At 50.9% G+C, this 22,783-nt stretch overlaps 2 protein-coding genes across 10 annotated transcripts in view; one reads left to right on the forward strand and one right to left on the reverse strand.

Annotated features, from left to right (window-relative positions):
• The window catches only part of ABCC10 (ATP binding cassette subfamily C member 10), a 19,954-nt gene extending 17,309 nt beyond the window's left edge, over positions 1 to 2,645 (forward strand). For 4 of the 5 annotated variants that reach the window (XM_027959227.3, XM_027959228.3, XM_060403197.1 and 1 more), the window contains 5 exons: positions 77 to 330; positions 1,203 to 1,348; positions 1,443 to 1,540; positions 1,780 to 1,892; positions 2,209 to 2,645. In XM_027959227.3, coding sequence (XP_027815028.2) covers positions 77 to 330; positions 1,203 to 1,348; positions 1,443 to 1,540; positions 1,780 to 1,892; positions 2,209 to 2,362 — 765 coding nt within the window. In that variant the 3' untranslated portion in view covers positions 2,363 to 2,645. Of the gene's footprint in view, positions 1 to 76; positions 331 to 1,202; positions 1,349 to 1,426; positions 1,541 to 1,779; positions 1,893 to 2,208 lie in introns of those variants that run through there. The other variant, XR_003586314.3, reaches the window with a different exon arrangement.
• Positions 2,572 to 22,753, reverse strand: DLK2 (delta like non-canonical Notch ligand 2). 5 transcript variants are annotated; one of them, XM_042237264.2, is made up of 6 exons: positions 22,478 to 22,753; positions 6,682 to 6,812; positions 6,342 to 6,405; positions 4,920 to 5,050; positions 4,175 to 4,319; positions 2,572 to 3,494 (listed from the first exon to the last, which is right to left on the reverse strand). In XM_042237264.2, exons 1-6 carry the CDS (start codon positions 22,600 to 22,602, stop codon positions 2,759 to 2,761), a joined length of 1,332 nt encoding a protein of 443 aa, XP_042093198.1. In that variant the 5' UTR covers positions 22,603 to 22,753; the 3' UTR covers positions 2,572 to 2,758. The 5 variants fall into 5 exon arrangements, with proteins under 5 accessions (XP_042093198.1, XP_060259189.1, XP_027815030.1 ...); XM_060403206.1 differs by lacking the exon at positions 22,478 to 22,753 and adding an exon at positions 7,921 to 8,344; XM_027959229.3 differs by lacking the exon at positions 22,478 to 22,753 and adding an exon at positions 7,648 to 7,829.
• Between the last annotated feature and the right edge of the window lie 30 nt (positions 22,754 to 22,783).

Genomic DNA, 22,783 nt, shown 5'->3' on the forward strand with positions numbered 1-22,783 from the left:
CTCTTCAACCCGTCCCTCCGCCCTTCCCCACCATCTCACCCGTCTCCCGCCCTCTCCCATGCATGGACCCCACCAGCTGGGCATCGGCTGGTTGAGCCAGGGGAGCGTGGAGTTCCAGGATGTGGTGCTGGTGTACCGGCCGGGGCTGCCCAACGCCCTGGATGGGGTGACCTTCCGCGTGCGGCCTGGGGAGAAGCTGGGCATCGTGGGCCGCACGGGCTCCGGCAAGTCCTCCCTGTTGTTGGTGCTCTTCCGGCTGCTGGAGCCCAGTTCCGGGCGAGTGCTGCTGGACGGCGTGGACACCAGCCAGCTGGAGCTGGCCGAGCTCAGGTGTGGGGGAGTGAGAAGAGGGGACACGGCCACTGGTAGGGAGAGGAAGGCCCAGCCAGGAAGGCTTTATATCAACACACAGCAGCCAGGGTGGATCAGGAGGTGAGACAGAGGGTGGGACAAGCAGGCTAGAATAGTGAGCTCCCTGCACTCAGGCCTGGATTCAAAGCTGCGGCCTTAAGGCTTTCACCTTCCCAGCTTCATCTTGGACTTCCCAGCACATGATGCCTTCCACTCTAGACCACCGGTCACTGTCTCCTGAATCAGAGCCTCCCAGGTGCCGTGCCCTGGGGCTTGGGACAGCTGGTGACCTGGGCCAGTAGCCCCTGGCCACAAGTGGCTTCATCTGGAGCCAAACATTCCCCCAACCACGTTACTCTGTTATAATTTTCTCTTAGTTCCATGATATGGGAAAAGGTAGGGGGAAGCGCTGTCCTAAAGCCATTACTGACCCCAGGCCCTGGCCCTGGCCTTCCTGCCTTCTCTTGTAACCTGTGCTGGCCTCCCCTTATGGCTTGACCAGAGAGAGCCTCAGGACCTGATTTCAGGCCTGCTTTCAATGTGGAAGCGTGCCCTACCCAGTCACACTCTCTGGCCGTTCCTTGCCATCCACTGCTGCCCCATGACCCTGGCGTCAGTGCCACACAGTTTGGCTTATGCTTGTTCTGTTTTCGCCCCTCAGGCCTTTGGTTTCCTTGGTGTTCCTCATAGCACCAGCACAATTCTAGGTGCATGGCTGACCAAGCAGGGAGCAGGATGGGGACTGTGATCAAGTCCTACCCCACGCTCTCCTGAAGGGCTGGACCTATAACTGAGACCTGTGCTGGGAGCAGAAGTGGTCACATCTCGAGCCTCAACCCCTGTCCCCCCAGATCCCAGCTGGCGATCATCCCCCAGGAGCCCTTTTTGTTCAGCGGGACCGTTCGGGAAAACCTGGATCCCCGGGGCCTGTATGAGGACGGGGCCCTATGGCAGGCACTGGAGCAGTGCCACCTGAGTGAGGTGATCGAGTCTATGGGTGAGTGTCCTGTCCTGCGTGGTGGCAGGAAGAGCAAGCAGAGAGGGGCTGGAGGAGGCTTGGAACCCCAGGGTGAAGATGCTGTGCTTTGCAGGTGGTCTGGATGGTGAGCTGGGCGAGGGGGGCCGGCGCTTATCTCTGGGGCAGAGGCAGCTTCTGTGTCTGGCCAGGGCTCTCCTCACAGATGCCAAGGTAAGACAAGAGGGAGGGCCATTCGAGAGGGCCAGGAAGAAGGCAGGGGACAGGTGAGGGCTGAGGAAGAAGACTGGGGAGAGGTCTCAAGGGACCGAGTTCATTTTCCTTTTAGAGCTGGAGGTGGGGAGCTGTGGGCTGGCCTGGGCCAGACCAGGAGGTGGGGGCTGGAGGCTTGGGTAGCAGCCTCAGCTAACCCTCTTCTCCCCTCTCCTCCTAACCCTCCCAACATGTTCCAGATCTTGTGCATTGATGAGGCCACAGCAAGCGTGGACCAGAAGACAGACCAGCTGCTCCAGCAAACCATCAGCAAACGGTTTGCCAACAAGACAGTGCTGACCATCGCCCATAGGTGTGTGGCATCCAGAGTGAGAATCTAAATCAGGGGTGTCATGGACCCAGAGCCTCGCTTCCTTTCAGGGACCCTGGAGTCAGGGCTCTGGAAATTCTAACCCCTGTGACTCAGCTCCTCATTCTCTAGGCTCTCACCAGGCTTCTTGGAGGGCGTGGTCTCGGGGAACATGCAGCCCCTTCCCTAGCACAGAGCCCGGGGGCTGAAGCCTGTGGGGCAGGGGGCCACTGTCCAGGAGGGAAGAGGAGGAAAAGGAGGTCAGCCTTCTCTAGGGTGCTGTCTTCCATCCCCGCATTGACCCCCCCCTCCCGTGCAGGCTCAACACGATCCTGAGCTCCGACCGGGTGCTGGTGCTGCATGCGGGGAGAGTGGCAGAGCTGGGCTCCCCTGCCGCCCTGCGCACTCAGCCCCACTCGCTATTCCAGCAGCTGCTGCAGAGCAGCCCGCAGGGAACACGCTTCTCTCCGTGAGGGCCCAGCCCCCACTGCCGATGGTTTACACTCCTCCGTGTCTCTACCTCTCCCCCTCCTCCACAGAGGGGAAAGGGCGCCCTGGGCTCCTCTTCACAAGCCAGTCTGTGTGTGGGCAGAGTCCCGTGGCTTCTCCAGAGGCAGGCCTCTGCTCTGGCGCTCCGGCATCTGGGACTCCAGGTGGACTTTTTCTGGCAAAGGAGCCCACGTGCACTTCCATAGTTTTATTTGATAAAATTCCCATTTTTACATTCTGTGTATTAAAAAAATAATATTTGTGGCATGAGGCTGAGGTCCCTCAGTGTGTGTACCCCAGCTGAGGGGTGGCGAGAAAGGGCCACTCCAGTCCATGCGCCCTAGGAGGTGAAGGAGGGGCCCAGAAAGCCCCCACCTCCATCACAGAGCAGTGGTCTTTCCAGGCTCGGGGGGCAGGTCAGGCAGCAGAGGGAACCCTGCTGGCAGCATGCTAACCTGACACTCCTGGTCCTGGCGTGCTGGGGCGTAGTGTGGGGCAGGGTAGCAGCAGGGTCCAGGGGGGCAGAAGCCCCGGCGCCAGGCCCTCAGGGTCAGCAACACCGTGGACAGGACCAGGGCGGCAGTGACGGCCCCAAACACCACCACGGCCACCAGGCTGGGCTCACCCAGCCCGGCCTCTTGCCGCCGCACCACCTCCTTCACAGAGATGCGCAGCAGGCCGGCGCCCACGCTGTGAGGGATGGGCCCTGTGGCGGGTACCAGCACAGCCAAGGTGGGCCCTGGGGGGCTGTCCACTGTGGCGGCAGGACTCAGGATGGGCAACACTAGCTCACAAGTCTTGCCACCATAGCCGCTGGGGCAGAGACAGTCAAAGTCGTGGACCCGGTCCCGACAGCGGGCCCCTCTCTGGCAGGGGCGGCTGGCACAGTCGTCCAGGTTGATGGTGCAGAAACGCCCAGTGAAGCCCTCGGGGCAGAGGCAGGAGAAGCGGTTGATGCCGTCCAGGCATGTGGCGCCGTTAGCACAAGGCCGCATCAGACAGTCATCCACATTCACCTCACAGCGGGCACCCACGAAGCCCGCCAGGCAGCGGCAGGTGAAGTTGAGGGCAAAGCCTTGGTCGTCCTGGCACTGCCCACCGTTCCGGCACGGGGAGCTGGTGGGGGAGGCGGGGAGGGTGTTTTATCAACTGCCACCTGCAGGGTAGACCAGGTCGACATCCGGATCCCTGCTACCACCACCCCTCTCTAGCTCTGTCCCCTCGAGCCACTCTCTCTGAGCCTCAAATGCCTTCTTTAAAAATGGGATCAGAGCAGTACCCGGCTTCCCAGGTTGTGAGGGTTAAATGAGATGATCGAGGTCAAGCAGGTAGCAGAGGGCCTGACCCAGAGTCAAGACCAAGGCGAGTGTACTGTTCGTGTCCTCTTAGACTCTCAGACCCGAGGCGGGAATGAGGACAAGTCCAGCCCCACAGGCTGTCTCCTCATTCACCATGAGGCCTAGGCTGTCGCATGGGACAACTTCAGGGGCTGCACGCCAGCTTTCCTGGGAGGATGAGGGGGGTCCTAGACCCACAGCCTCCCCAACCAGGGAAATCACGCAGTGATGAGTTATACCTCCAGCCCCTGTCAATTTTTGTCATTGGAAAAATGGTTCAGATGGTGTAAAAAAAAAGCTGAGAAGCCCCTAGGATACTCCCACAGACTGGGGTTTTATCCTTGAGTGTCCCCATGTGGGACTTAAGACCCTCAGCCCTAACACTGCCCCGCCACCCCCCTCCACAGTCCTCTCTCCTCTGTCAGCAGATTCTCAGCTAACCCCGGGGCCAGCACTCACCCTGCCTGCTCACAGGGTCCGGCCTTGCGCTCACAATCACGCCCGTGGAAGCCTGGTGGGCACACACAGTGGTACTCACCGCCCCCGTCATACACGCACTGGCCTCCGTTCCGGCAGGGGGACTGCGTGGTACAGATGTGTTCATCTGCAGAGGAGACCGGGAGGGTTCTAGGACAGCCCCTCGCTCGTAGCACCCAGACCTGCCCAGGCCCCACCCAGAACTCTGTGGGGCTGGCTCATACTACAGTCCCGACCTGGATGGAAAACAACACTGAATTTGGAGTCAGGAGGCACCTAGTCCTAGCCCTGTCAGTCTGTCTCAATGTGCCTTTGGGTAAGTTGTATCTCATTTGTGTATCTCAGTTTCCTCACCTGTGATATGAGGACAGTTTCCCGCAGGTGTCTTACCTACCACAGAGGGTTGTGTTGAGGACCAGCTCAGATAACAGATAGGTATAAAGTCTACAACTATAAAATACTACAGGCTTCCCTTGTGGCTCAGCTGGTAAAGAATCTGCCTGCAATGTGGGAGACCTAGGTTCGATTCCTGGGTTGGGAAGATCCCCTGGAGAAGGGAAAGGCTACCCACTCCAGTATTCTGGCCTGGAGAATTCCATGGACTGTATATAAAATACGTATTTGAGGGTTTGAGCCAGACACAAGAGGCACTCAATAAATAAGGATGCATGTTTCTCCCAAGACACGTGGGGCCCCCAGTCCAACAGCTACCCTTTCTACTCCCTACCTTTGTCACAGAACTTGCCTGCCCAGCCAGGGTGACAGATGCACTGCCAGGGCTGGTGGCAGGCGCCGTGCTGGCAGCCAGGCATTCTCACACAGCGCTCACAGTGCAGCCCCTCCCAGCCGGGGTCACACCTGACGGGGGGAAGCACAGGGTCAGGGCTCTGGGTAGGAGGAGGTGAAGACAGGGAGGAGGCAAGCTCAGAGCTTCCAGGAAACAGGAGACAAACAGAACAGCCCCTAAGGGAAAGCAGGCCTATCCCAGGTGGATAGAGAGCTGCGCCAGGCCACCAGGCACCAGCGTTGGGAGTTCTGGTTCTGCACTCTGTCCAACCTTTCCAAGCCTCAGTTTTCTCATCTGTAACCTGGGGTGACACCTGGCAGGGACGTGTTGAGGAAGAAATGAAGATGAGGGGCTTCCCTGGTGGTCCAGTGGTTAAGAATCCACCTGCCCATGAAGGGGACACAGGCTCAATCCCTGGCCCAGGAAGATCCCACATGATGAGGAGCAACTAAACCCATGTGCCGCAAACTGAGCCCGCACACCCTAGAGTCTGTGCTCCCTAGCAAGAGAAGACCCCTCAATGAGAAGACCCCTCAATGAGAAGCCTGAGGACTGCGATGAAGAGTAGCACCTACTTGAGGCAACTAGAGAAAGTCCATGTGCAGCCTGAAGGGCCTGCACAGCCAACAACAAAGATAATTTTTAAAAAGAAAAGACATTAAGATGATGTCTGTTAAGTGCCCCTAGCACCATTTCTCGTATATCTGAGGTGCTTAGAAACATTTTTGAAAGAAAAATGACCTTGAAAGGTCATCAGGACTATCTTCCTACTCTGATTCCAGGGCAAGGCCTGCTTTAGAGAGTCCCCAACACCCCCAGCCCCTCCAGCAGCTTGCCTGTCAGCTCATGTTTTCACATCCAGACACACTCCTCCTGCTGCAGAATTTACCCGACCCCTACCCCAGTGTGTCAGTTACTTAAATTCATCAAAGAAAGACCCCCTTGCATAAGTGCATCTCCCCAACAACCCTGGCAAAGCCTCTTTTCCAGGCTAAACCGTCTGTCTTATCTTTATCTCCTCCCCCTTGCTTCATGGCTCCCACTCTCCACACTCCCTCAAGCTTCAGATCTTTCTCCTGGTATCTTGAAGAGGAAAGTTTTAGAGTTCCTGGACCAGAGATGGGAGAGTAAAGTGGGAAGCTGTAGTTAGAACACACAAAGGAGAGGCAAGGCAAAGTGGAAGGGGGAAGGGTTGGGCATGGTGCTGGGCCGCCCATCTGCCCTGTGTGCCACGGCTTTGAGGGGATGGGGAGGGCCCTAGATGTTCTGGATCAAGCCTGGGGCTTGACTCGGTTGTGGGTATGGAGGCCTGGGAAATGCGGAGCAAAGGGTTTGGGAGCACCGAGCTCTACGGAGAGGTACCTGCAAGAGCCGTCAGGCGCGCAGCAGCCGTGAGCCAGGTCACAGAGGGAGCTGCAGTCATTGCCTGCAAGAGATTGATGTGGGAGGGGTGAGCCCGGAGGTCAGGGTTCGGCTGCCTGAGATGCCCGGCCAGGGAAAGGACGCAGGGTCCCGGTAACTGGAGGGGCCCAGCTCTGGGGCAAGGTAGAACAGACTAATTGCATTCCAAAGGGAAGTACTGGTGTCGCCAAGCCCGCGGTCGGAGCGGCTTGCAGTGCCATCTCTGGCCGGCAGAGGTCAACGTGCGAGCGAGGGACGGCCGGACAGGGCCGCGACCACAGCCCCCCGGGGGAGCGCTCACCTCTGGCAGGCTTTACGGGTGCCCCCAGGATGCACAACAGGCAAACGAGATGTAGGCAGCGGCAGCCGCTGGGCATGGTCAGCGCCGGCCCCGGGACGGACAGACGGATGGATCGCCGGACGTGCAGACACCTGTGGGATGACATGGGCTGAGAGGCGGCCGGACGTGGAGATAGCGGCGAGGATTCCGGTTCGGTTCCGAGTGACAGGAGTCGAGGGGGAGAGGGGCGTCCAGAGAAAAACAAGGCGGGGGGAGTGGTGCAGCGAGAGGGCGGGGGCGAGGAAGGTGTGAGCAGGCGAGGGGATTGGAGACAGAAACGCGGAGCCGGCTACGTGGAAAGGAGGTGAAGGATGGACAGCGCGAGAGAGGTCAGGGCCGGGGCTGGGAACGCAATCGGGACGGAGGGGTACTGGGATACCGCCGAGAGGCGACACGGGGACCCGGCGGCGCGCAGGCTCTGCCCCCGCCTCTGACTCCCCACGTCCCCCTCCTGTCTCCGCCGCGCTGGGCTCGGCCGCGGCGCGGGGCTTCGGATACCCAGCGCGCCCCCAGCCCGGCTCTGTCCCGCGGTCCTCACCTCTGGCTGGGAGGCGGCGCGCCGCGGGGCGCAGAGCGAGGCGGGATCCGACGGACTCCGCCGAAGGGCCAGACCACGGAGCGGGGCCGCCCCTAGCGGGGCGCGGGGCCGGGCACCCAGGCGGCTGCCATGCGAGCCGAGCGCTGGGGAATCTGGGCCTCGAGGCGACCCCGAGCGGCTGCGGCGGCTCCTCGCACGCGCTCAGGCCGCCTGCCAGGGGCGGCGTGTGCCGGCGGAGCCCGCCTCCCCCCTCCGCTCCCAGGCTGCCGCCGCCGGCCCGCCCCCCACCCGCCCGCGCCCGGCGCTCCCACCCCCAGCGGTCACTCCTTCCTCCCGGCCTCGCGCTCCCCTGGGCCCCCGCCCGCCGCAGTCACCCGACCTCTCCGAACCTCGCCTTCTCCGCTGCAAGGAGGAAATTACGGGAGGCTAAGTGGGAGCCGACTGTAAAGGGTCGGCCAAGTGTGCGCAGCCGTTATTCTCCATCTCGCATCTCCGCCTTCGCGACCCGAGCAGCTCACCCCGCGCCCCACCTCTGCTCTCCCCAGTCCGCCGCCCATCACGCCTCTCAGATAAATCTCGCGCACGCTCAGGGCACACTTGACGCTCCCGGCCCTCCTCCTGTCACCAGCCCACGCCTCCTCCATTTGTAAATCCTACATAACCTGCTTAATCTGTCCGCTACTCTCCTCTACCCCGCCGTCCGCTTCTTTCTCCCCTCGCGGCCATCAACAGCCTTCCAGGGTCGATCCCTGCCTAGGTACTGGCGTGGCCCACTCACCCACCCCTCCATCCCTCCTCCCGCCACCTCTGTCTTTCCTATCTCTGCGTTCCGCTACCACTACTGGGAAGGTTCCGTGCACTGGGAACGCCCCCGGCTCTGTAAATGTGCACCCCAAGTTCCCTCCTCTGTACCCCGGATCACCTCCATTCTTGACCACAGGCTAATCGTCTACTGTCCAAACCCAGAGCTAGACTGAGTGTTGTGAGGAAGCTCTGTGCCTCCAGGCTAATGGCTCAGAGACCTCTGTCCCGGGAACGGACAGGAAACCGATTCTTGTTTGCCCAAGGCAAGAGAGCAGAAATCAGGACCACCTGCCCCATCTCTAGTCCTTCAAATCAAGATTTGGTTTCACCATCCTTAGATTCGTGGTAAGAAGTAGTCCCTAGCCTGTGCAGAGCAGCTTTCTACAGACAACCCCCACAGGTCGGAGCCCCTGAACTAGTTTTTCTTGCATTCTTCATTAAACGTAGCCACACCCACCCCATCTGCCTAGCCATCTTCCCCAAAACACTGATCCCCTCTTTCCTCCAGAGCTTTCTAAATTTGAGTTGAACAATGCCATAGCTCTGACTATATGTTTTACTTTTTTTTTTTTCACTGAAAAATTGCAAACAACTTATACTGTCCAAAATGATTGTAAACAAATTATGGTATACCAACACACTATGTGACTACTGAAAGTCACCTTTGGGAAGTCTAAAGATTTTTTTTAAAGCTAAGAATATATTAGGTGGAGGGAAAAAAAACAAGAAACAGAATGTGTCTCAATGTTGGCAGTGATTTTTTTCCCCAGATGATGGAATTACAGGTAATTTTTTCTTATTGATGCTTTTCAACATTTCTCGTTTTCCCAGAATGAGCATGTTTAACTTTTTCTTATTGTAAGAGAAATTCAATAACATTAAAGAACTTTTAGAATAAAGTAAAAATTAGGGGAATTTCCTGGTGGTCCTGTGGTTAGGACTCGGCACTTTCACCGTCCTGTCCCAAGTTCAATCCCTGGTTGAGGAACTAAGATCCCACAAGCTTCTCTGTGCAGCCAAGAAATAAATGAATAAAATAAAAATTTAAAAATCACCCATGATCCTATTTGCTTGATAAAACCACTGTTGTTGTTTGACGCCTTTTCCTATCCAGCTGTTTTTATCCAGAACCTGTAATGTTATATCCTGGTGTTTTGATTTTTTTTTTTTCACTGCATCATATATCAATAGTTTCAAAAGCTACACGATGGATACAATGTATAAAAATACAACTAATGAGAACCTACTTTATAGCACAGGAAACTCTACTCAGTGCTCTCTGGTGACTAAATGGAAAGGAAATCCAAAAAAGAGGGAATATTATGTGTAGCTGATTCACTTTGATGTACAGTAGAAACAAACGCAACATTTTAAGGCAACTATACACCAATGAAAATTTTTAAAATAAATTAATTAAAAGCATAATTTTTATGACTGCATGATAGCCTGTTAAATAGATATACCCTAATTTATTTAACCTGGGATTCCCACCCTAATTTATTTAACCTGGCGCAGTGGTAACAAATCTGCCTGCCAATGCAGGAGACACAAGAGACACAGGTTCAATCCCTGGGTCAGGAAGATCCCCTGGAGTAGGAAATGGCAACCTGCTCCAGTATTCTTGCCTGGAAAATTCCATGGACAGAGGAGCTTGATGGGCTACAGTCCATGAGGTCGCAAAGAGTCAGACTCAACTGAGTGACTGAGTACACACAACTTATTTAACCCAGCCTTCATTACTAGATACTTAGGCTGTATTTGCTTTTCATCATTATAAATTCATTCAACAAATTTTTACTGAGCACCTCTCTGCTGCTAGAGAATCCCATGGACAGAGGAGCCTGGTGGGCTACAGTCCATAAGGCGGCAAAGAGTCAGACACAACTGAAGCGACTTAGCACACAGCACTCATGCAGCACGTATGTGCTACTACTCCATGCCAGACATCATCCTAGACACTGAGCTACAACTCCAAGATAAATAGTAGTGCTACAGATTTTCATACAGTTTTTTCCCCATCTTTTAGATTCCTTCCTTAAGATGGAGTCTGAATTGACGAGTGACTGCGTCAAAGAATTTGTGAAAAATAAATAGTTGCTTTCCATGAATGAAATTCACTGGCAATTGCTGATGAAACAATAAAGATACTTAAAGCTTTGGAAGTTGATGGCATCAGATTGTATCACTTACTTCATGTTTTGAAGATTTTAGCACCTGGCATGTCACTCTCTTCACCCTTCCTTCTGCCAAATTCTTGGTGATTTTTTTAAAAGACTTTTTAAAATGTGGATCATATTTAAAGTCTTTATTGAATTTGTTACAATACTGCTTCTGTTTTATGTTTTGGTTTTTTGGCCTTGAGGCATATGGGATCTTAGCTTCCCAACCAGGGATCAAGCCTGTACCCCCTGCATTGGAAGACGAAGTCTTAACCACTGGACCACTAGGGCAGTCCCTCTTGGTGATTCTTGATTCAGTACCACATAGGCAAATTTTCCAATAAGCGTGATAGTCTGTCTGCAAAGATGGCCACTGCACTTCCTCCTGTCCCACATGACCTTTAGCAATGGTTTTGCTGCTTCTCCCAGCGAAAGATGGAAACCTATTTCTCAGGCTCTTGAATCTGGACTGGTCTTAGGACTTGTTTTGACTAATAGAATATGGTGGAAGTGACATTATGTGAGTCCCCAGTCTGGGTCCCAAAAACCGTTGCAGCTTCTGTTTGCTCCCTCAGAAAACTTCCAATATCATGTAAAGAAGTTTGGTCTGGCACGCTGGAAGACAAGAAGCCCCACGAAGGAGACCTGAGATGTCCTGGTCAATATCCACAATATAGGAGGTCCTGTTAACTGCCTCAGTCAAGCTTCCAGATGACTCTAGCTCATGAATGAGCCCTGGCAAGACTAACAAGAACTGCTCAGCAGAGTCCAGCCATATTACTGGATAAACAGTGGATGAGCAGTTGAATGGTGGGTGTTTTAAGCCACTCTGTTTTGGGATGTTGTTACTATAGCAATGCTGCTGTTCAGTCACTCAGTCATGTCCAACTCTTTGTGACCCCATAGACTGCAGCACGCCAGGCTTCCCTGTCCTTCACCATCTCCCAGAGCTTGCTCAAACTCATGTCCACTGAGTCTGTGATGCAATCCAACCATTTTATCTTCTGTCATCCCCTTCTCTTCCTGCCTTCAATCTTTCCCAGCATCAGGGTCTTTTCTAATGAGTCGACTCTTCACAACAGGTGGCCAAACTGATAAAAACCAGCTGCCCATTCCCTTGATTTCTTCCTCTCCACCAATGAGAAGGGTGTTCCCACCCGAATCTTGTTACTACCGGTTGTTTCACACAGTCCATAATTTTAAGTATTACACTTTCCTATAACCAGATCCTCTCTTTTCAGCCCATAGTACCTGGACTCAAACAGGTACTTTTGATACTTGGGTTGTGATTACTCTTTTTGCCATTATAAATGCATTCAACAGGGACTTCCCTGGTGGTCCAGTGGTTAAGAATCCACCTACCAGTGCAGGGAACATGGGTTCAGTCCCTGGTCTAGGAAGATTCCGCAACTAAGCCCAGGAGCCACAGCTACTGAAGCCTTTGTGCTGTAGAGCCTGTGCTCTGCCATGAGAAGTTCGAGCACCGAAATGAAGAGTAGCCCCTACTCGCTGCAGCTAGAGAAAGCCCACTCACAGCAACAAAGACCCAGTGCAGCCCCAAATACATAAATTAATATTTTTAAAATACATGCATTCAACAAATATTGAATTTGGATCTACAGGGATCACTCATAAGGACTACATTACAACCTTAGTGGGCCCTAGACACTTTGCCTGCATGGGCCTCTTCCTCCATGAAAGAATATTAAATGTTATATTTTATGATTGCCTTGGTATCAAGATAAATTTAATCCAGGCTGGATTCATTATTATATTTTCATTTTTATTATATTCACTTTTTTCTTCTGATTTTACAGAAGAAAAATTTAAATATTTTTTGGCCCCTAAAAGTATTGCAGGCCTTTGGCACTGTGCCTCCTGTGGATAAGCTGGCCCTGTCTCTCAACCATTGATCTCACCTTCTTTTCAGCAGCCCCTACCCCCATCACATCCACCCTTCCCTCCTTACCCAGCTTTGATTCCACGATCTATCATGATAATCAGCGCCTTGTCTATACCAACTCCCAACTCCCTGGCCCCTCTCTCCCATCATATTCATCTGGTAAAAACCCCGCCATGGTATGTTCTACAGCCAACACCCAAGCAGCTGAATGTGGCTGAAAATAACACATATCTCGGCTGTCTGGTGTCACTTAATTTCATATCCTCAAGCACTCTTTGTGTTGAACACTCGTGCTTCTGCTTTTCCCCAGTGTTGTGCACTCTCAGCCTCCTCGATGGTTATTTTTGCTTTCTCCTTTCTCCTCCCAACTGCCAGCCCCTTGGTTCCTCCTCCCCCTGCTGGTGGTCTCGCTTCCAACTTCTCGAAGAAAATAGAAGCAGCCTGAAGAGAATTTCCGCGTGCTTCCTCCGCCCACCTGCACCTGTCCCCATATACTCGCATCTGTTACCGTTGATGCGATGCCAGTTCTCTTACACAGGTGAACCCCTCCCCCCGCCTGGGCACTAGTTCCCCATCCCTTCTTACCTGTGTCCCTCAGGGGCCACAGCAGTTCTCCTCATCCCCTCTGCATCATCAGTCTGCTCTCTGTGAGCTCATTTTCATCATCCTGTCTCCCATCTTAAAATAAATGTTGTCGTTCAGTGACCAAGTCAAGTCCTACTCTTTTCGACCCCATGGACTGCAGTACTCCGGGTTTCCCCGTCCCTCACCATCTTCCAAAGTTTGGCCAAGTTCACGTCCATTGAATCAGTGATGCCATCCAGCCATCTCATCCTCTGTTGCCCTCTTCTTCTGTTTTCTATCTCTCCCAGCATCAGGGTCTTTTTCAAAGAGTCAGCAACCTCTCTCCAATTCCATATTCTCTTCCAGCTATGTTTTTTGGCTCCTCTTTACTGAAAATTCTTCAAAAACATTTGTCAACACCTGTCTTCACCTCATTTCCCCCCATCATCTCTTGGACCCACACTCGCCCCACCACTCCACCAGAATTCCCCTTGTCAAGGTCACCGATTCTATCGCCATTGTCAAGGGTTGCTTCTCAGTCCTCATCTTGGTGGCTCTGTGAGCTGCCTTGGACATGGTGGCTCCCCAGGTCTCTAGGGTCGATCTTGCAAGCTTTCCTACCTACCGCAACGGCTGCCCCTCCTCAGTCCCCTTTGCTTCATCTTTCTAATTTCTTCCACAGCCCCAGGGCTCCATCCTTAGACCTCTTCTCTTTTCCAGCTGCACCCACTCCTTTCCAGCCTAATGACTTTAAGTACTAGCTGTAAGCTAATCATTCCCAAGTTTATATTTCCAACTTAAGATGTATCCTTAAAATCCAGGCTCATGTATCTAACTGCCTACTCGATTGACATCTCCAGCTGGGATTCTCCAATAGGCAACTCAGAGTTAGCATGCCCAAAGACGGGAGTCCTGATTTCAGTCCCAGATGGCTTCCTATGTCAGTCTCACCTCTATCAGTGAATGGCCAAGTGTTTTAGGCTAAAATCCTTGGCATCATATTAACACTCCTCTTTCTCTCACATCCCATGTCCTGAAAATCCTGTTGACTCTGCCTTCAACTGAGAATTTGTTTGCTTTCCACAATCTGACCTCTAACACTTGGGTCAAGCACCACTATTTACTGCCTGGATGACCGCAACAGCTTCCTAATGGGTCTTCTATTATCGTGTAGCAGCCGTGGTGATCCTGATAAAGTGAAAGCCGGCTAAATGCCATGTGGTTTCTAAATTGAATCTTGAAATAGAAAAACAAATCATTAGTGGAAAAACTGGTGAAGTCTGGAGTTTAGTTTGCACAAAGTACCAGTGCTGGCTTCCTAATTTTTAAACGATAATTTTATTTATTTATTTTGGGTCTTCTTTGCTGCATAGGCTTTTCTCTTGTTGCAGCCAGTGGGGGCTATTCTCTAGCTGTGGTGAGCAGGCTTCTCATTGTCGTGGCTTCTTTTGTTTCAGAGCATAAGCTGTAGAGGTTGCAGGCTTCAGCAGCTGGGGCTTGTGGGCTCAGTAGTTGTGGCTCCCGGGCTCTAGAGCACTGGCTCAATGGCTGTGGTATACAGGCTTAGTTGCCCCGCAGCCTGTGGGATCTTCCTGGACCAGGGATCAAACCCGTGTCTCCTGCACTGCCAGGAGGATTCTTTACCACTGAGCCACTGGGGAAGCCCTGACTTCATGGTTTTGACAAATGCACCACAGTAATGGGTCACGGCGTCTGGTCCCATCACTCCATGGGAACAAATGTACCACAGTAATGGATCATGGCATCCGGTCCCATCACTCCATGGGAAATAGACGGGAAACAGTGTCAGACTTTATTTTTCGGGGCTCCAAAATCACTGCAGATGGTGACTGCAGCCATGAAATTAAAAGACGCTTACTCCTTGGAAGAAAAGTCATGACCAACCTAGATAGCATATTCAAAAGCAGAGACATTACTTTGCTGACTAAGGTCCGTCTAGTCAAGGTTATGGTTTCTCCTGTGGTCATGTATGGATGTGAGAGTTGGACTGTGAAGAAGGCTGAGCGCCGAAGAATTGATGCTTTTGAACTGTGGTTTTGGAGAAGACTCTTGAAGGTCCCTTGGACTGCAAGGGGATAAAACCAGTCCATTCTGAAGGAGATCAACCCTGGGATTTCTTTGGAAGGAATGATGCTAAAGCTGAAACTCCAGTACTTTGGCCACCTCATGCGAAGAGTTGACGCATTGGAAAAGACTCTGATGCTGGGAGGGGTTGGGGGCAGGAGGAGAAGGGGACGACAGAGGATGAGATGGTTGGATGGCATCATGGACTCGATGGACGTGAGTCTGAGTGAACTCCGGGAGATGGTGATGGACAGGGAGGCCTGGCATGCTGTGATTCATGGGGTCACAAAGAGTCAGACATGACTGAGCGACTGAACTGAACTGAATGTATAATGTTAATACTAGGATAAACTGGGTGAATGCTATATGGGAACTCACTTTACAATGTCCTGTAAATTGCAAATTACTCAAAATAAAAAGTTTGGGTTTTTTTGGTCATGTCCTGAAGCATGTGGGATCTTAGTCCCCCAACCAGAAATTGAACCCACATCCCCTGCATTGGAAGTGTGGAGTCTTAACCTCTGGACTGCCAGGGAAGTCCTTAAAACGTTTATTTAAAAGGTAGAGGTCAGATTGTCACATCTCTGCTCAAACCCTTCCAGTGGATCTTGTCTGACCTTGTCCCCTACCTTCCCCATCCTTGCTCTGCTCCAGCTAAATTGGCCTCTGTGTTGGTATTTGAACACATCAAGCATGTTCTCTGCCTCAGGACCTTTGCACTAGCTGTTCCTTCTGCCTGGAATGCTCTTACTCAGATATTTTCATAGTTCACTCCTTCATTTCATTCAGTCCTCTGTTCAAATTTCATTTTAGTAAAGAGGCCCTCCCCAGTTACACTATAGAATAACCCCATTTCTACCCCAGGCATATTCCCATTCCCCTACTTAATTTTTCTCCATAATTCTTATCCCCACCTGGCCTATACATCTATTAGCATATTTGTATATTGGCTGGCTCCTTCCATTAGATTATAAACACTGTGAGGGCAAGGACTTTGATTTTCTTTTTTCTTTTTTGGCTGCACCTTGTGACATATGGAATCTTAGTTCCCCAACCAGGGACTGAGCTCCCATTGGACCACCAGGGAAGTCTATCACAGCCCTGCTCTTATCCTTGTGAAAACTGACTGGTATGGGCTATCTGGTGCTAATCAACTCTTGGCTTTGATTTCTGCTTCACAATACAACTTAGTGGCTACTCTTTGGAAGACTTTGGGAACAGTTAGGCTAAAAACATGATGACTTTGGGGTTCTCCTAAGCCTGCCTGATTAGTGAGTGGCCTGTTTTAGAAGGGTGCCAGTAGACATCTAAGGTTCATTTCTGGCTTTGATCCCAGACCCTACCAGTAACTACTGCTTTAGAACACCCCAGTCTTCCAACCTTCTGGATTCCCCACTTTCCTGAGCATTTCCTTTCTGAGTACCAGCCAGTCAACCTCTCCTCCAGGGCCCCCAACCATGTGGATTCATCTTTCTTGGCCTTCCCACCTATCACCTTGGGGGCAGGTCTCCAAGTCCCCTTCCTCTTTCCCTAACCTCCTTTCAAACCAAAAGTTTTGTATATTACCAACACCAAATGAGGATGCAGAGACAAGAGAATGGGGAACAAGAGGAGAGCCTCATTTATTTGCACATTCATGGACCCACCCACAGATACTTCTCTTTCTCCCTGTCAGAGCCTAGCATGTGGTCAGGAGCTGGGAAAGGACCCCACACACTCAGTAAGCATCAGTCAAATGTATGCATGAATTAATACGAATGAAAACAGATACTGGGCCTTGACCTCAAGTAGCTGACAGTCTAGTAGGGCAGGCACACCCACTCACCACCCACACGCTCCGTGTAAACAGGGGTCCAGGTACACCTGTAGGGTTAAGACCTCATGGAGACCCAGGGGCATGCAGGCCTGACCCTTGTCCTCACCAGGTAAGGGACAATCATCTGCCTGCTTGTTCCTTCCTGCTACTGCTTCCCCAAGCCAGTTCTGGCCAGTCCACCGAGTGGGGGCTGTAGGTGGAAGCTGAGTTGTGCAGGCAGGGAGTCAGGCGTGTTTGTGTTGTCCCACCCTTTGCTGGGGCTTTCTGCCAGCCCAGGGCCCTGCACAAATGCCCTCCCCGTCTGGTTGCTTCCTGTCCTCCACCCCTACCTCTCCCTCAGAGCAGGAGTGGAGGCAGCTGCTCAAGGCCTGAAAACTAAACCAGCTATTGTGCCCCTCCTTTTGGCGTTGTTTGACTGTGGGGGAGGGGGAGGGGGAGGGGGAGGGGTGGGCTTATTATGTGCCTCAGGGGACGGAGTGCCAAGACTCAGGCCCCAGATGCCATGCTTGGGGTATCTGGGATACCTGCTCAGGGAAAGGGAGGAAGCTGGACGAGGGTTGACGCTGACTGTGGGCCTCGGGGTTAGTTGAGAAGTGGCAGAGGGGGATGCTTTGCCTGCTGATGAGCTGAGTGCAGTCACACAGCTCATGTCCACATGTCAAGAGAGGGGGTGCCTCTATTTGGAGCCATGAGAGTGTGCAGTTCCTGTGCACAAGCCCGGAAGGACAAGAGGCTCACCCACATCCAGAACTATGAGTGCAAAGCTCAGTGGTACCAAGTGTTCACACAGCACCCAGTGCCCATGAGGGATTGGGGGAGGCGATAGCCCAGGCAGGTCCTGCTCTAGCCCCTCCAGCAGCTGCTAAAGGAGCCATCCCCAGAGTTTTCCTTGAAGCCTCTGGGAGCTGGGCCCCTCTTTTCACATTTCATGTACAAGCCCCAGTCACCTGATCTGTAGGACAGCATACACGTTCGAGGCCAAGTGTCAATGCACACCTGGGATGGATGGAAGCCCTTGTGATTTGGCAAAGAGACAGGGGGTGGCAGAACTACCCAGCTGATAATGGGTCAGAGTGAAGTAGGGCCTAATGAATGGGCCACAGTGTGGTCCAGAAAGGGAGATAAGCTGTTACTTCTGCACCTTTTTGAGCTTCCCCAGGACTCAAAACTGAAGTCTGAGAAGGGAAGCATTTGCCGGAAGTCTGAAGGTGGGAGATAAGCCCTGCCCTTAAGGAGTCCCAGCCTTAGAGCTGACTGTGGTGGGACTCCACCAGAAGTCAGAACACAAAACTCAGTATCATATAAAAATGTATGGGTTGTGTATTTAAAAATAACTTTTTACTGGAAATGTTTTTATTGTGGTAAAATATATGTGACATTTTCCATTTTAGCCAACTTTTTTTTTTAAGATTAGAGATTGGTTGCTGGTAGAAGTGGGAGTGGGGGAGATGAATAAACAGAGCACAGAAATTTATTTAAAAATATGTATATATTTATTTGGCTGTACCAGGTATTAGTTGCAACACACAGGACCTTTAGTTGTGCATATGAGCTCTTAGTTATGGCATGTGGGATCTAGTTCCCTGACCAGGCATTGAACCCGGGCCCCTTGCATTGGGAGCTCAGAGTCTTAGCCACTGGACCACCAGGGAGGTCCCTTTAGCTAATTTTAAGTGTAGTTCAGTGGCATTAACACTGATTGCCAACATTCACCTTGTTGTACAATCACCACTATCCAGCTCGAGAATTTTTCATCTTCCCAAACTGAAACTCTATACCCACTAAACATTAACTCCCCCATTCCCCAGCACCTGGCAACCACCGTTCTATTTTCTGTCTCTAAGAACCTGAATACTCTAGGCCTCTCATAAGAGTGGAATCATGGAGTATTCGTCCTTTCGTGACTGGTTTATTGTACATATTGCAGTGTCTTCAAGGTGCGTCCGTGTTGTAGTGTGTGTCAGAATTTCCTTTTAATGGCTAAAAAGTATTCCACTGTATGTATGCCACATTTTGTTAATCCATTTATCCTTTACAATTGGGTTGCTTCCACCTTTTGTCTGTTGTCATAATCCTATCTTTAACAGTTAAGAGGCTTTAAGAATATTAAAGAATGCAAGATCCTATCCAGTTTCAAGGTCTTTAAAATTACATTTCTTAGCCTTACACCAAATTCAACATCCCGAGATAGGAAAAAAGACATTTAAATGTAATAAAAGCTTATCCACCAGGGTGGCAGCTGTGGTATTCTATTAATAGACAGAAGAATTATGAAATGTGTATAACCTAAATCTAGGGAAGCAGACTAAGTTATCACCTCTTGAGGTTTTGAAAGCATTGTCAGAAAAAACATGTAAATGGAGTTCAGCAGGTCTAATCAGGTCACAAACAAGAAGACAGCCTCCTAAACTATTAGTAGATAAAGTCAGCTGCAACTCAAATGACTGAATATGGTTTAAGGTCCTGCAAGCTAACATAATAGGGACTTCCCATGATGGTGGCCCAGTGGCTAAGACCCCGTGCTCCCAATGTAGCGGATCTGGGTTTGAACCTTGGTCAGGGGACCAGATCCCACATACCCCAACTAAGAGTTTGCATGCCACAGCGAAGATGGAAGATCTTGCATGCGGCCAACTAAGACTCAGTGCAGCCAAACAAATAAACATTTTTAAAAAGCCACACACACTTGTACATTTGCACATCCAAAGGAGAGGAGTGATGATGTCAACCAGCTCCTTCATAGTAAAAATAAGTTTATCTTGCATATGCTAAAAGTTAAAAACTCTGGAGGACTGTGACTTCCTTTCTTTTCAAACATATGTTTATGTTTACTGCCACTTTCCCTGCTTACAAAATATAAACTTAAATAGTTTTTCAGATTTATTTACACTAAATTTGTTTACCTGACAGTTCATGGACTTTCCTCTCCCTATGGATCCCAAGACAATTTTGGGAAAGGTAGAGAGATGATCTTTCTTTTCTCTTTCTTCCTTCAGGCAGATTCCTTTCAGAAAATAGTAAAAGTCATTTCAAAATAATCTGTTGTGGTCTTATATCACAACAAATGTCACATTTTGAAAGTACTGTATGGGTAATTTTAAAACTATTTTTAAAGAAATATTTATTTATTTGGCTGTGCTGGGTCTTTGTTGCAGCCTGTGGGATCTTCCATCTTTCCTGTGGCATGCAAACTCTTAGTTGTGGCATGTAGGATTTAGGTCCTTGATCAGGGATCAAACCCAGGCCCCCTGCATTGCGAGGAAGGAGCCTTAGCCACTGAACCACAGGGAAGTCCCTGTATGGGCAATTTAAAGGGAAACATGCAGAAATGTGGCTTCCCAGGTGGCTTAGTGGTAAAGAATCTACCTGCAATGCAGGAGACGCGGATTCGAACTCTGGGTCAGGAAGATCCCCTGGAGAAGGAAATGGCAACCCACTCCAGTATTCTTGCCTGGAAAATCCCATGGACAGGGGGGCCCGGAGAGCTATGGCCTATAGGGTCTCACAGAGTCAGACATGACTGAGTGACTGAGGACACACACATGCAGGACTGTACAGTGATGTATGGCAAAAACCACCACAATATTGTAAAGTAATTAGCCTCCAATTAAAAGAAATAATAAAAAAGAAATGTACAATGACTGGGAACCCTTATTTGAAAAGCTCTGCAAGAACCAATATAATTGATTCATGGAGTATAAGTTTATTAAATTAATAACAATACAAAGTTGCATGGGATTGAAAAACATAGAGAGGATGAGAAATAAAGATGGCTGACCTCTCCTTCCAGGGGCCTGGGAATCTCTGCTGAAGTTTCACTTGTTGTGTTGTTCGAGGAGTGAGTGCTTGAGGCCAGTTCCACCAAGGGACAAACCTGACTCCCACCCCTCGAGCCCAGGGAAAGAGGACACCTCTCCACTCTGAAATGTTGATGAGCTGTGGAGGGGAGAAGGACAGGGGAGCAGATGGAATTCCTGGACAATTGTTCCGGCTGTCACCAGAGAAGAGAGACAGGAGGCAGCACGGATAATTTACAGAGGAACAGATGCCTAGGCTCCTCTAGCACCATCTGGCCAAAAGAGGCCTGGGCTTGGGCTGGATATTATCTTTAGATCTGAGTAAACGCCTCAGCCTCCAGCCCATCCTATTTCCTCGACCTAAGCTGGAGCTTTCCCAGGAGAGCTCTACTCCCTGAGGACCCTGCTCCAAAGTTCTACCTGGCTCTCATCCTGCTCCCTCCCTTCCTTCCTGAGTCTGGATTCTGTCTTCACTCCCATACCTGATGTGGCCAAGTCTGGCCTTGGGGACCTGTACCTTCCATTTATGCATTTCTCTATTTTACAGTATTTTCAACCTCTTCTCCCCGTCACTACATTCCGAAATTCCTCCATCACTTCTTTCCATGCTATTTATGCATTCCACAAACATTTATTGTGAGGAGTTTCCTGGTAGTCCAGTGGTTAGGGCTCCATGGTTCCAATGTAGGGGGCACAGGTTCGATTCCTGGTCAGGGAACTAAAATGCTGCATGCCATGCAGTGTAGCCAAATAAAATAAATAAAATAGACATTTATTGAGTATCTACTATGCCAGGCATTATTTTAGATCCTGGGGATACAGTAATGAATGAGATAAAGTCCTAGAGCTCTGGAGTTTGCAGTATAGTGGGAGATGATCAACAAACAAAGAAAAATATGTCATAATAGTAAGCAGGGTAAGGGAGCAGTAGTAGTAGTGGTGTGGTGTGGTGTAGTGGTGTGGTGTGGTGTAGTAGTGTGGTGTAGTGTTCAGTTCAGTCGCTCAGTTGTGTCCAACTCTTTGCAACCCCATAAATCAGAGTAGTGTTAGTCACTCAATTATGTCTGACTCTTTGCAACCCCATGGACTGTAGCCCGCCAGGCTCCTCTGTCCACAGGATTCTCCAGGCAAGAATACTGGAGTGTGTTGCCATGCTCTTCTCCAGGGGATCTTCCCAACCCAAGGATTGAACCCCAGTCTCTTGCACTGCAGGCTGATTCTTTACCATCTGAGCTACAGGGAAGCCCCAAGGGGGGAGTGATTGGGGATGTTGTCTTAGACAGAGTGGCCAGGGAAGGCTTCTCTGAGGTGGTAAATTTGAGCAGAGACACAAATGGGTGGGACTGTCTGGAAGTAGCCCATCACAGGCACAGGGAACAGTAAATCTAGAAGTCCTGAGGCAGATATATGCTTAGCTTATGGGATGTTATGCTATTTATTTGTTACACATTTGTTGTGAGCCACACACCTGCTAGGGTATGAAGATATAATCAGATTCAGGCTTTGCCCTGAAGGAGCAGCAAGTTTAGCAAGGGACACAAAGTGCAAATAAATAATTACAGCTGCTGTTACTGCTACTGCTAAGTTGCTTCAGTCGTGTCCAACTCTGTGCGACCCCATAGATGGCAGCCCACCAGGCTCCCCCATCCCTGGGATTCTCTAGGCAAGAATACTGGAGTGGGTTGCCATTTCCTTCTCCAATGCATGAAAGTGAAAAGTCAAAGTGAAGTCGCTCAGTCGTGTCCAACTCTTGGCGACCCCATGGACTGCAGCCTACCAGGCTCCTCCGTCAATGGGAGTTTCCAGGCAAGAGTACTGGAGTGGGGTGCAATTGCCTTCTCCAAAATAATTACAGCATAGGGTAGCTACAATGAAGTGTAAGTGGCTAGAGATAACCAGCAAAAGAGCACCAAATCCAATCTAGGAAATTGGGGAAGGCTTCCTGGAGGAGGTGATAATCTGACTTGAGGGCTGAAGGAGGAGCAGGAATTCACAGTGCAAGGGGAGGAGAGGACTTGCAATGGCGAACAGGAAGTCCCCGGCAGAGGTGAAAGATGAGGCTGGTGAAGGGGCGAAGAAGCCAGGTCTTACCGATTTCCACGTGACAAGCTGAGAAGCTGCCTTTTATCCTTTGAGTGATGGGGAACCATTGCTACAACTATCACTACGTTTTTGTGCTGTTTTCCATCCATTCTTTTTTGTTTTTCTTTTTGCATACCAGACTCTCTCCTCACCCTTCTCGCTATCTCCCTAGTCCTGACAAGACACCACCTTCCATCTTCTGCAGCCAGCCCACAAAATCCTGCTTTTACAAGATCCGCGGCTTTCCTCCGGGTCCCGCACCCCTGTACCCCAGTCGGAGGCCACACCCCCATGGCCACGCCCCCCAATGACGCG

This window comes from Ovis aries, chromosome 20, assembly GCF_016772045.2.
Source record: "Ovis aries strain OAR_USU_Benz2616 breed Rambouillet chromosome 20, ARS-UI_Ramb_v3.0, whole genome shotgun sequence".
NCBI lineage: Eukaryota > Metazoa > Chordata > Mammalia > Artiodactyla > Bovidae > Ovis > Ovis aries.

Coding starts and splice junctions, on each gene's coding strand:
- DLK2 (XM_042237264.2), bottom strand. CDS start 22,602: ATGCAAAAAGAAAAACAAAAAAGAATGGATGGAAAACAGCACAAAAAC. Junction 6,406..6,681: donor ACCCGTAAAGCCTGCCAGAG/GTGAGCGCTCCC, acceptor AATCTCTTGCAG/GCAATGACTGCAGCTCCCTC. Junction 5,051..6,341: donor GCGCCTGACGGCTCTTGCAG/GTACCTCTCCGT, acceptor TCCCCCCGTCAG/GTGTGACCCCGGCTGGGAGG.